The 14,833-nt window shown below is 33.9% G+C and overlaps 1 protein-coding gene across 1 annotated transcript in view; it reads right to left on the bottom strand.

Annotated features, from left to right (window-relative positions):
• LOC106875218 (notchless protein homolog 1) overlaps positions 1-14,833 on the bottom strand; it is a 210,684-nt gene that overhangs the window by 87,530 nt on the left and 108,321 nt on the right. The window contains exon 13 of the mRNA XM_014923267.2: positions 10,050-10,120. Coding sequence (XP_014778753.1) covers positions 10,050-10,120 — 71 coding nt within the window. The remainder of the gene's footprint in view (positions 1-10,049; positions 10,121-14,833) is intronic.

Here is a 14,833-nt window from a genome sequence, read left to right as displayed (position 1 = left end):
AAAAGAACTTTTCATGATTTATTACTTTTCTCATTAATTTTTTCTTTTTTTTTTTGCAAATGCTATTTGAATGATTGTAACAGAAATATTACAATAATATTTCAAAATAATATAACTAAATAAGCACTCACACAGTTTTCTAGAGTAAGAGAGTGTAGTTGATGTAATTATTTTCATTATATTATTAGTATTTAATGAAAGGTAAACATTAACTTAGGCACTAAACTAAATACAATAAAGTATTTAGAACTTGGCTGTTTTTGACAAAATTCTGGAATAAAAATAACATTATTATGTAGCAAGTGAAAGAAAATTAATAATAATAATGGTTTCTAAGAATGACAAAGATGATTACCATATTTGTCATATGCAGCCTTATCACTATTGTTTTAATGTCTACATTTCAATGCTTGCATGGTTAGTTCATATTACTCCATCAGGAGCATAGGACTGGTTTCTCTGGAATACATATTCCTTCCTGGACAGGACACCAGTCTTTTAAAGGATTACTTATTTTTACCAGCTAAGTGGACTGGAGCTCATGAAATGAAGTGTTTTGCTCAAGAACACAATACATTGTTTGGTCCAGGAATCAAAACCACAATCTTACAATCATGAGTCCAACACCCTAACCACTGAACCATGCTTGCATGGGTTGGATTTGTGAAGGTAGATTGTCTATGGCTTGGGGTCCATCACCTGTTTCCAAGGGAATTTTTTCCCCATGGAAGGACTAGTTTTCACTGGAGTTCAGAAACAAAAGACTCACTCGTATGACAGTGGCACTCATTTACAACAGTTGTGATACCAAAGCAAGAAGACGCCAACTTTTTCTCTCTCACTCTCTCTCTCTCTCACACACACACACACACACACACAAACAGGTTGAACCTGGAACTATGTGGCTTCAATGAAACATCTTAACCAGACAGCCATGCCTACATTGTAGTTCTTAGTGTGTTACTACCATATAAGTTTCCTTGATTAATGTTAAAAGTGTTAATGAGATGTAGTACCTGTGTGTTTCTATTATTTTGCAAATAATCAAGAATTTGGTTGTATTTGGAAAAATAACAAACCTTTATATTTATATCTTAGGTAGGTTCATGTCAAAAGTGTTAATCAAGGTTTTGTAACAAATTATCAGCTAATATTCATTAAGTTATTCATAACTGAAGAAAAAGAAACCATGTAAAGGGCTTGTGATTCATATCCTTCAATTGAGCCTAAACTCTGTTTATGGTCAAGACACTTGTTTTTTCAAGAGCTAAATCCAGTTTGCTGTAAAGGATACCACTGAGTGACAGTACAGTAAAATAGATGAGTACATCACTTACACATGATGCTGATTTCAGCTCTGCTTAGGCAAAGTTTAGAGAGGGAATAGATTCAGTATGCTGATTTGCCCTATGCTAACTAACCTTAACCCTACACTTTATGAAAACAAAGTATTCAAGGGTTCCCCGCAACTCAGTTACAAGACCCACTAATATCATCTACGTTTTGCTAGTGTTACTCCCTCTAATGCTACTTGATGCAAAGGGCTCTAACATAATATAGTTCCACAAATTCAGAGGTTTGAAAGAAATATAGCAGGAGTATATATTTAACAGGTAGATACCTTTTCTAATGTAGAGTATCAAATTATGTTGTGGTGTTTTGCATTTAGATAAACTAAAGACTGAAGCCAATATTATTCCTGTGCTTAGGTTTCAGTTAGCAAAAACCATTGTGCTATTGTCTAGCAGTAGGATTTACAAAGACAGATCTGCAACACATGGAATTAAAGAATTAAAGATTATGGACTGTTAAGGAGAAAAAGGTATTTAAGAATAATCTCTTTTCAGATACTCTCACTTCAAAAAGTAAAAGAAATTTAAACATTGGCATTGTCTTCAACATTTTATTCCACTTTCCCATACTGGAATGGATGAGTTGGGTTGTCATGGGCTGAATCAGTTCTTACTCAGAGTTACTGCCCTGCAAGACAGGCTAGGAACCATGTCTCTCATACGTTTTGTTTCTAATGTTTTCTACTGTGGGATGTCCTTCAGATTACCAACCATTTTACAGTTTGTTATAGGTGTAGTTCATTATTGCACCAGCTCTGAAGCTGTTGTCATCCTCAGCAAGACTAAAGAGCACTCTCTATCCCACATTGTTTCTGATCATTAAACCAACCACTTTCCAAAGAGTTCAGGGTAGGTTATATTATAATACCAGCATAAGAGAGGAGAGGGTTCTTTGTTCTTAAGGAAGTATAAATAGGCCACTCTACACTGTGTTGTTTGTATTCCCTCTTTTATCTGTACCAGAGGATTGTCTCATTCTTTGATAAATTGAAAAAAGAATGAAAGAAGACAAGAACAAAAGGGTGATAGAAAGAGTAAGAGAAGAGAACCAGTGAGATAGGAGTAAGAGAATGACAGAGGAGGAAGCAAAAGGAGAGAGCTACATGACATGGTTAGTAAGAAGAATCCATAGAAATTGCATGAACAATATAATGATGGAAGAGAGTGACAAGGGTAGTGAGTGAGAGAGGGAAAGAGAAAGGGAAGGAGAGAGTGTGATGAATAGCACAGAGGATGTGTAGCACTAGTAAATGCTTTCCTAAACAAGATAATTTTGAGATTTGCTTTTATGAGTTAAAAAAAAAGAATGTATTGCAAAAAAAACAAAAACAAAAGCCAAAAGGAAAAAACTTTTAAACAGAAGTTGATAAATTGTACTAAGGAAATGCAACACATATAATCAACCACAACAGTGGTGGCTTTTTGTTTTTCTATATCTTGAATATTTATTTAATTTAATTAAAACCTAGATAAACAAAGTAGCTTTTATCCAAAGGCAATCTTTCTGAGGTTATTGACACGATAGGAGTAGTAGTAGTAGTACCAGGGTATGCACTGTAACAGCATATCACAGCATCCATCCACCATTTATTGGTGATTCCCTACTCTTGGAGTATGACACCCCTGCACACCACTCAAGCGACAACCCTACAACCCATGGGTCTGTTTGAGTAGTCGTAGCTGGTGAGGGTTATACAAGGCTGCAGTGCAAATCTTACCTCGAACACTTTTTTAGTTGCCTTTTATAACACGCAGAGGAAACATTGGGTCTATTCTTTGACATGCCGGTCCCCACACATTACTGGAGAAACATGAAATGAAGTGTTTTGTTCAAGAACACATCACACTGCCTGGTCCAGAAATCAAACCCATGATCTGGTGATTGTGAGTGCAACAGTCGAACCACTAAGCCACATGCCTGACATGATACATAAGTTCACATTTATGAAAGTCAGTAAGATAGTAAAATAAACTAACTCCTTCTTTTTATAAAAATAATAATCTTTTATCTTTAACTTATTTCAGTCATTAGACTGTGGACGGAAGGATGGATGGATGGACCGACCAACCACAAGCACACACACAAGGAGACAGAAACACATGACCATACACACACACACTCCACACATATAGGCATACATGCATACTCACACAAACTCATATGTATAGACACACTCAAACATGCACACACAAAGAAGTAGAGGTACACAAACACACACACCCACACAAAGCATGCACAAACACATGGATATGCAGAATACACACATACATACATATGTATCATACACAAGCACATGCACACCCATGCATGCAATAAGATCTCAAGCAGACAAATGCGGCATCTGTAATGGACTAAGTCAATTGTCATTGAAAAGGATGCAAGTAGCAACAAAAGAGCTTTGACAATCAAAAACAAAACAAACAATTGATAAGTTAGTTGAATATTTAACCAATTGACTAATTATAAAGAAGTGGAATTGAACCAGTGTATATATCATATTGGCATAATGACTCTCCCTAGACACAACAAAATCAACACCAATACCTACCTTTTCTAATGCTTGGCACTTACTCTATTGGTTTCTTTTGCTGAACTACTATGTTATAAGAACGTAAACACACCGACACTAGTTGTCAATGTTGGCAGGGGATAAACACAAACACATATGCATGTATATATACACATGACAGATATCTTTCAGATTTTGTCTGCCAAATTTACTTACAAGGTTTAGGTTGTCATGAGGCTATAGTAGAAACCACTTGCTCAAGGTGCCATGCAGTGGGATTGAACTTGAACCCATTTGGTGGAGAAGCAAGCTTCTAACCACATACCCACAACAATATTATCAATAATAACACCACACCAGTTTTACTTCTATCCTACAAAATTAACATTTGTTTCTTTCCCAAGTGCTTTCAGCCTAGTTGCAGAGAATCTTATTCTTCCAATAAATCAAATTCAACAATACTAGAGGTAACTATGACAGATTAGATATATGAGCAGTTAGCAGGTCTGTTCAAATAATAGTTATATCATTTGGTCAACATTGCTACTATAATGTTCTTCTTAACAGCAGCTGCTGCAGTGTTAGAGGCATCAATGTCTTTATTTCCATCATCATTATGATTATCATCTCATCACAACAATAAAACTAATAGCATCTGAAGCAAGATGTATTTTAGTAAAATTGATAAATGTGTCACTTAAAACATATTTTTAAATGTTATAGAATGAATATAAGCTATTTACAGAAAAAAATATTACCAAAATAAATATAAATAAATTTAATTTTACTGTGTTGATCATATGAAATGACTGATCAAGTGAAAAAAGAAAAGAACCTACTACAAGGCTAAGTGGAGCCACTGTTAAAGTGATGAAAATTTAATTAGGTCTTACAAAATCTTTGTTTCATCGTCAGTGTCAAAGTAAAACTTTCAGTTAATAACAAGAACTAAATATATCTCTAGTTAGTCGATACTTTTATTCTGACAGCCATTTAAAGAACATATATACAAGCGTCAAATGATGGACAGACACAAACAAGTACACACACACACACTCTCTCTCTCTCTCTCTTTCTCTCAAACAATTTGCCAAATATGATACATTTCATAAGCTCACTAAAGAAAGGTCTAATCCTTCACTTGCCCATTATCTGAGAATGTCTATAATAAACCTCAGCAACAAATATTGAAAGTAAGCAATTGTAAAAAAGAATGTTAAAAAAATGGAATTTTGTTTTTAAAGTTATTACAGCCTAAGGACACTTTTTTCCAAATTCCAGAGACAGGAAGGCACCAAAAGGGATATAGTTTACCAGTGTAAAGGTGATAAAATATATGTATTAATACATGACAGTTATTCTCCTCCTCTGACACATACTCATATATGCTTAGTCATTGGCAAACACATATCTTTCAAACAACCAAGCAATAGTATTTATCTTACTACAAATATAAATAAATGTAAATGCTTTATCCAAACAACGAAAGTAGAATTGTTTCAATATTTTCTCAGAAATACGAAGCATTTTATTGAAGGATTTGATCAAGATGTAGTTTCAGGTCTGTTATAGATTATTTATTGAATTTGCCTTTCTCTTTCAAGAATTCACCTATGACAGGAACTAGGACATTTCAGAAACCTCATCACTAATAATGGTTTCAAATTTTGGTACAAGGCCAGCAAATTTGGGGAAGTGGGTAAGTTGATTACATCAACTCGAGTGTTCAACTGGTACTTATTTTATCAACCCTGAAAATTAGGCAAAGTTGATCATGGCAGAATTTGAACTCACAATGTTAAGACGGTCAAAATGCCCAGTGAACTAACAATTCTGACAGCTTACTGCCAACCTAGCAACACAGAAAAGATTTGATCAAAAGACAGCAATAACAATGACCTATGTCTATTTCCCTTCATTTTCATTGTGTACTGTGTATACTCACTCTTTAAAATTTATTCATTTTATCATTTCATTATATCTAAACCCCCATACTTGATGTCTGTTTTGTATTGTCTCCCTCATCTTTCACCCTGGTGGAAAATAAATGAAATCATTATTATTATCATTATCATTATTATTAATACCTTATCTACTTCCATGAATGAATATCAAAATTCTTACAGGTACCATATTGACAGTGTTTAATTGGTACTTAATTTATTGACCCTGAAAGGATGAAAGACAAAGTCAACCTCAGTGGAATTTGAACTTAGAATGTAGCAGCAGACAAAATACCATAAAGCATTTTTCCCAGAGTGCTAACAATTCTTCCAGCTTGCCACCTTAATAATAATAAAACGATACTGTTGACGTGAAAACACATTTTCTTTAATGACATTGCATCTTTTCAGTTTTTAATAAAAATTTCTGTTTTATTAAAGAAATCAAAGCTAGATATCAAACAACTATATAAATATATTTAGCTTTTAACTGATCTTACATTCATACTTCCCTGTTTAAATTTGGTTCTATGACATTTTATTATGTAACGTACAGTTGTGTGAAGTGGAGATTATGAAGCTTTCATGTTCAAGTATGTACTAAAATAATCAAGACGTATTAAATATCAAAGAATCTAAACAGGCAATGCACACACAAAACAAAATAGAAAAGATTTCTGTATTGAATTCTTTTGTTTGTTTTTTCTTAAAGATGGTGGTAGTAGTGGCAATTAAATGATCACAATCCCCTCATTGTTATTAACTTTTAATACTCACCAAATCTACATTTACTGTCTGGGTTTTAGTCTTGCATTTCTCAATGCACGTTGAGATCCTTTGCAATGATGCAAAAAACTTTTCAAGCTGTATGATTTTGTCTATATTTCTTCTGCTTTCTTCAACTGCTACTTTTATTGTAATGATTTCATCTAGGCTTATGGCTTGTACATGCCCTCTAAAACTGGTGAAACTGATGATGTTTATGTTAACACTATTGACATAACTACAGTTATGTCACTGAAGTATAAAGAGCACCAAAATAATCTGGTTCCCCCCAAAATAGCAAAGAATTTGAGTGCAATATCCATTGTTTTCATTAGCTACAGAATATTGAATTCATGTCTAATCTCCTCTCCAACACTGAATAATACAATTTCTCAGCTACTGTTTTCGTTTCTTTTCATTAAGCACCAGCACACATCCACCTACCTCTACACTGCCAAACCTAAACATACTTTTAATATATTTTATAAATGATTTAAATATCTCTAAGATTATAGAGCCCTAGAGATTATAAGATTATAAAATACTAGCCAAAGCACCCAGCGTTTTTGAAATTTTAGTTCTGCATTGGGTAGAGGGTAAAAGAAAACCAGCCAAATGGTTGAACATTGAAAATTAGCATTCAGTCTTCTTGCACAAGACCACCAATACCAAATGAGAACTATAGACTTTGTGTGTACACACAAATACATCCATTTCAAATATAAAAATTAGCTGTCCAATTCATAAATAGTAAAACTTCAATAATTTTTTAAAATATAAACAAATTTTAAAGAGAAACGAAGAATTTATTTTCCATTAACCCATCTCCAGGTACTGGTGTCAACATCACTTTAATTTTTGTTAGACAAGTGAATCCAAATGCAGAACAAGCTCTAGAAAAATTGTTCATTAACATTTTCATACTTTGTTCTGAATGAAACACCAAGTTGACTGTCAGCATATTGCAAAAAACACAAAATCTGCCTCAAAGACCTTAGATTTAAATCTCAACTGATTCAGATTAAATGGTTTACCTGAAGTTCAGAACCTTAGATAGACACCAATAGTACATCCATGAAAAGCATAAGCAATAGCAACAGCAAAATAGAAAGAGAAAGGAGCAGGAACAATTATGTCTTCTTTCACACCATTATGAACTAGGATAATCTGATACCATTAACATTATATATAAGAGAGAGAAAGGTGAAGGTGTGGCAGTGTAGGAAGAAGCTTGCTTCCCAACCACATGGTTTCAGGTTGGGTACCACTGTGTGGCACCTTGGGTAAGAGTCTTCTACTATAGTCTCAGGTTGACCAAAGCCTTGTGAGTGGATTTAGTTGACAGAAACTGAAAGAAGCTTGTTGTCGCCGTTTAATGTCCACTTTCCATGCTGGCATGGGTTGGACAGGTTGACTGATAGCTGGCAAGCCAGAAGGCTGCACTAGGTTCCAATCTGATCTGGCAAAGTTTCTATAGCTGGATGTTCTTCCTAACACCAACCCCTCTGAGAGTATAGTGGGTGCTTTTTACATGCCTCCGGCCTGAGGGCCAGTCAGGCAGTACTGGCATTGACCATGTTTGAATGGGGCTTTTTACATGCCACCGGCATGGGATCAGTCAGCTGCCACTGGCATCAACCATGCTTGAATGGTACTTTTTACGTGCCACTGGCATGGGAGCCAATCAGGTGGTACTGTCATTAACCATGACAATGACTTCACTTGACTCAACAGATCTTTGCAAGTGCAGTTTATTGCCCAGTGATTGAAGAGTACTCTTAAATGGGCTGGTTATGCTGCACTGGCATAGGCCACAGTTATGGTCTCACTTAGCTTGCCAGGTCTTCTCAAGCACAGCATATCTCCAAAGGTCTTGGTCACTTATCATTGCCTCTGTGAGGTCCAATGTTCAAAGATTGTGCTTCACCACCTCATCCTAGGTCTTCCTGAGTATAACTTTTCCATACATGACCATACCAGTGCAGTCATATACACATATGTATATATCAATGTGTGTCTCTGTGTCTATTCCCCACCACTGCTTGATAAGTGGTGTTGGTGTGTCTTCATCCCTGTAACCAACGGTTCAGCAAAAGTGACTGACAGAATAAGTAGCAGGCTCTAAAAATAAGTCCTGGGGTCAATTTGTTCAACTAAACCCTACCAAGGCAGTGCCCCAGCATAGCCGCAGTCAAATGACCAAAACAAGTAAAAGATAAAGAACATACATATATTTTTATTATTTTTTTTAAAGCCAAAAAAATGCAAGTAATAACCAATTAATACAGGTCAATAGTTTGTACTTTTGTCTATTTCAATCTGTAAATATCAGGAAGACAGGATCTTAACCCCGATATAATGAAATACAAGGTAAAAGTACAAATCATTGACCAGCATTATTAATTTTTAATAGCTTGCATTGTTTTGGCTTAAAAAATTATATATATATATATATATATATATATATATATAGTTGTAAGTTCAAATCTCATTTTAGTGATTGCCTTGTATACATAACTCATATGTTACCAAACTGACAAAAATTGAATGGTTAGCAATAGCAAGAGCATACATATTCAATGAAGATACACATTAAATGAAAGATATACGTATAAAATGAATAAAGCAAAGTTATATACAATTCAAACTGTATCTTCCATTTATTGCCCATATATTTTGAGAATGAAAACATCTCATTGTTCAGCAATCTCTAGTTTGTTTATGACTCACTAAGTTTAGATAAATAATTAATAATTTAAACAGGCTTTTATACAAGAAGAGATAGAAGAAGATGATTATCACCTGTTTTTAGTTTTTTTAAATGTATAATTACGTAATTATCCAACATGTATGTTAATCAGTTAGAAGACTAACCCATTAATATACACTGGATTATTATGTCACGATGACTTGTACTTGTGTCAGAACATCTTGAATGGGTTGAGCTGGCACTAACCAATGAATTCATAGCATTATAAACAGAAGCTGATCACTCCCAGAAACCACAAACATTTGATGTAGAGATCATTCCAACAGCAGACACTACATTTGTGAGAACTAGAAGTGATTCAAGATTTGATTTGACCATACAAATCACTGCTATCAGTTGCCCACCTTGTCTTTATGCCATCTTGGGAGGAGCAGTGGTGTGATTGCATTGAGGACGAATTCATCCCATTGATAAGAAAGAATGTAATAGAAGCAACAGAGGCACCTCATGAGTAACAGCTACTGAATGGAATCAGTCTGACAATGATGATGAACTTCAGAATTTGACACAAAATCCAAAATACACACATGGAGAATTTGAAATATGCGATGAAAAAACATATCATAAAGTTGAAACATATAACATAAATGCAAATATTTTATTAGGAAACAAACAAATAAATAAATAAAACTAAGGAAGAAAAAAGAAAGAAAAAGAACAATGGTTGCTTTAAGTGAAAGGAATAAAATCTAATAGATAAAATACTCACATTTTTAGTGTTTTATCTTTACTGCCACTAGCTACACGTTGACCATCAGGGCTCCAGTCAAGGGCATAAACCTAAAAGAATGAAAACAAACAAAAAAACAAGGTTAATTAATTATAATATTACTCAAGAAATACTTGCTTATTCAATATTCTCTCATCTCTCTTATTCTTTCTCCTATTCAGTGTCATGCCATAAGTAAAATAAAATATATTAGATCTGTCTTTATTCACTCTCATCTTCTAGCAGCACATTCATCTCACCACACCTCTAATCCTTCAATCACAATGCTTGAATAACAATGAATTGCATCAGATCTTCTCTCTCTCTCTTACATCAGTAAACATGTAACTGATTAATTTTATCTTCTCTCATCAAAAGGAGATGAGTAAGAACGTGTGTATGTGTTATGTGAGAGAAATAGAGGATGCAGATTGAAGAAAAACTGGAAGAGAAAGGAAAACAGAACATCCAATGTCATAAATGGTGTTATAAAAACAGAGATTTCAATGTCCCAACTATTCTATTCCTTTCACCATACTCTTCTTTCTTCTTTCTATCTAGGTTCATCTCTTCAGCCATTCTCTTCAACCCAATCTATCAGTCTCATTGGTGAATTAGTACATTCATAATAAGGATCAGCAAATCCTTTAGTCTTGTTCTGTTGAGAAGACAACAACTTCTTTAGTGTTGGTACTATGATAAAATGCACTTTAAAAAGTGGTTGATTTACGAAGGGCATCCAGCTGTAGAAACCACGTTAGATAAAACATAAATGAGATGCAGTTCCCTGACACATTTAGGAATTCTGCAACTTCAAATAAGAACTAACTAGAACTTGTCCCACCATGTCAACATGGAGAATGGATTGAAAATGATGATGATGACGACGACAACGACAATGATACTCAGTGTAGTTTACTCTATTACTGACCTGGGAAAAAGAAATGTTTTGAATGCAAAATAACTATTTGTTTAATTAAGAATTAACTAAGACCATTATAATTATTTTGATATTAATAATATAAAACAATTAAGTTTAACTGAAAAGATCTAGTTGTTTGACATTGCATTGTTTTCTCTTTTAAAACAAAATGCTATTTTACTTGTTTCCTTTTCTAACCCTACGTAAAATATGAATTACTCTTATAATTTATGCAAATATGCAGATTTTCATAATTAGCTAATCTATGCTAACTCAGAAAAACACGTAAAATATTTAGAATAAAAAATCCAATAATGTTCCATTTGTCTTAAGTGGTGTGGGAAATGATTCTGATTGAGATTTGCTAATCACTAACTGGCAAGATAATTTCATTGTTTTATCATTAGTATTTTTATTATTATTAATGCTATCATACTAAACAATGCCTTAGTGAAAATGCAAGACTAACATCTAGAAGATATTCGCAAATATGTACTTTCCAGAATAGAATGAGTAAACTTGTAGCTAAGAAGCATATTTTCTAACTTTTCTGAGAAAACCTGCAAATATTGGTTTCAAATTTTTGCACAAGGGCAATAAATTCATGGGGAGGAGGTAAGTTGATTACATCAGCCCTAGTGTTCAGCTGGTACTTATTTTATCAATCCTGAAAGGATGAGAAGCAAAGTCTACCATTGCAGAATTTGAACTCAGAACATAAAGATGAATGAAATGTCACTAAGCATTTTGCCCATTGTGCAAACAATTCTGCCAGCTTGCCATCTTAAAGATTCCAAATATTAAAATATTATATACATTACATAATTGTCAACACGATCATGAGATAATGGTCCAAAATACAATTACTTCATTACCTCAAATCAATCATCCTCAGAAATAGAAATATAACACCGCCTACATAACCTTGGTCTCTTCTATAGGAACACTATCTTGAAGAGAAATATTGGTGAGAAAATTTTTTTTTTCACTGCTGACAAGAACTTTATCCCTGGAGAGACTTTTATAATGGTGAACTAGTGCGAAATCTAGAATGGCAAACTTACTTCAGTCTCCATAATATTACAGAAACATTTATCTGCCTAAAAGGCAAAGTCAGTACCACAAATTTCAACCTCTCACCCAAATATTACACTGTATCCACCTTTTACTTTTTTTTTACTGAAATGACTGACTGATATTCCAAACTTGCAGTATCCAATTCTCCTCCCATTGTACTGTATCTCACTAAATATTCTTTTGTCTCTTATCTTCCCTCTAAATGTTAAACAGGAAAAGTTCAAATTAATTCCTATTCCAACATTCATTTTACACAGACCACACCTTTTGTAATAGCACAGATAATAATAAATTTGGAAAGGGGACTTTTAATGGTTACTAAGCTGAATTTTGAATGTGCCTTTCTGGAAGTTTAGATTTGTGAGTGCTTGTACCGTTTAACTTTCAGGGTTTCATTTTAGGTGCATCCATTAAAAGATAATCTTCAGTTTTAGAATACAGCAACTTTCTATCCAATAGATATAGCACACAAACTTTCCAAAGAATTGTTTGAACATACAGGACTTGAGTTTTGGATCAATAGAGTGAAACATGAAGAAGCAGCTGCAGCTACTGCCGCCGCCACCACCACCAGCACCAACAACAACAACATCATTTTAATGTCTGGATTTCCATGCCTGCATGGGTTGGAATGGTCTACAATTTAGTTAATTTTCTGATATGTAGTAGTGGGATCTAACAGTGCTGACTAGGATTCGTAGCTCACACAGCTACTGATGTATAATAGCGGGACATAACAGTGGCAATGAGGATACCTCCCACTGTATAACAATGTCGTTATAACAGTGGTAACATGGTTACGAATACTCGTAAGAGTGTTGAAATGGAAGACCTACGTTCAAAAACAATGAAAAAAAGTTTGAAGGATTCGAACTCTAACACAGAATTGAACTAACAGATAAATTTTAAATTGTTTTGATTATAACTGAACATCAAAACAAGCATTAATATATATATGTGTATATATATATATATATATATATATATATATATATATATATGTGTGTGTGTGTGCGTGTGTGTAAAAGAGGGTACCCAAAAGTAATTGGAAATATTCTCTGTGGGACAAGCCCATTGTAGTTCAGGCTGCTGCTGCTAGAAGCCACTTGATTCGACCACAGAAATTTGCAATAAAATATTCCAGGAACTAAAACAAGTACTATTTAAAAGACAATATCCATTAATGCTAATAGATAATGGAATAGAACATGTCAAAGCAATAAATATCAAAGATCTATGAAAAACGCTCCAGATACATTCAATAATCTACCCTTTATTACAACACACAACTCAAGAAACACAGAGGCTTACAATATTATCCACCACAACATCCCACTACTAAAACAAGTCCCCAAAATAAAACAAGCGTTTGAAATACACAAAACAATCAAAAGTAAAAGACAATCGAAGTCCCTTAAAATATTTCAACTGCTAAATCACCTTCCACAATTCCTACACCAACAGTCAAAAAATGTGGCCACCACAATTGTGGGATCTGCATCAACCTTATTGAAGACACAACATACAAATTTAAATCAGGATAGACTTTTACTATAAAAAAATCACTTTATATTCTTCAAGGAATTTAATACACGCTATCAAATGTCAAGGATGTAATGAAGATTACAAATGTCAAACAAAGCTTACTCTAAGAAATAGACTGACCATTCACTGGCAATAAATATGAGACCCCAGTACTAGACAGATCCCACTGAGTGGTCACATAGACAAATGTGCAAAAAATAAGTCCCCCAAATTCCAGGTCTTCCCACTCTACCTATGTTCAGCAAATACCACAGATGAAGCATGGATAAACAAAGAAAATACTTTCATACAAAAGTACAAACCACGATTTAACAAACTTTAACAGAGTACATACACAAATAACTATTCACACACAAAATTCATTCTGCCACTTATCATGAGGAAGCTACACGTAGCAGGAAATGTAGAAAAGGTTTTAAACATAATCATGTGTTCATTCTCTACAAACACTTGACAAAAAACATTCAGAACATTGATTGTTTGGACTTGTTCAGTTAACTGTGTCAGCCTTATCTTATGATGCCAAACATTGTCACCTGATGCTAACACACAGACGTAGCGGGGAACCTACAATGATTTCTAAAACCTATCTTGACTATCCGGTACCAATCAAATCCTATTCAAAACATACTAATTTGAGCCATGAACTCCTTATAAGAACAGCAAACTTCAAACACTAATCAGAAGCAAGACAGCTGTGACATAAGCCATGTCTTTCTATTTGAACTTTTTGAAAATCAGTGTAAACTGTGAAACTGGTTAAAGCCTCAAATATTTTAATAGAAAGTAATATAACTATTCTCAGTGCATTTTCAACTTCTATTTTTCCTATATTTCTACCTGTGTGGGATTAAATATCTTTGTTTTCTCTCTCTCTCTCTCTCTCTATCTATCTATATATATATATACAAGAATAAGGGCAGGGAATTGTCAATTAATAATAGAATTAATAATTAACAATTTTGCCAAGTAGTTCAGTATGAAAAAACCTTTATCGGTAAAACCATTTATCATCATAAATATACAGGGATTAGCATTGAGTTGCTTCTCCAACATACTGAAAATTTAGAAATAGCAGTCAAAGAACTACTGATTCTAAACTACAAATTTTTCTCTAAATGGATGGCGATATTTATGGCACACATAGAACAAAAAACCGGAGGGGAAAGCATAAACAAAACAAGTCTTGTTTTGTTTATGCTTTCCCCTCCGGTTTTGTTCTATGTGTGCCATAAATATC

Source organism: Octopus bimaculoides, chromosome 1, assembly GCF_001194135.2.
Source record: "Octopus bimaculoides isolate UCB-OBI-ISO-001 chromosome 1, ASM119413v2, whole genome shotgun sequence".
NCBI lineage: Eukaryota > Metazoa > Mollusca > Cephalopoda > Octopoda > Octopodidae > Octopus > Octopus bimaculoides.
Note: the sequence above shows the minus strand (reverse complement) of the source record. Positions and strands in the feature narration are given on the sequence as shown.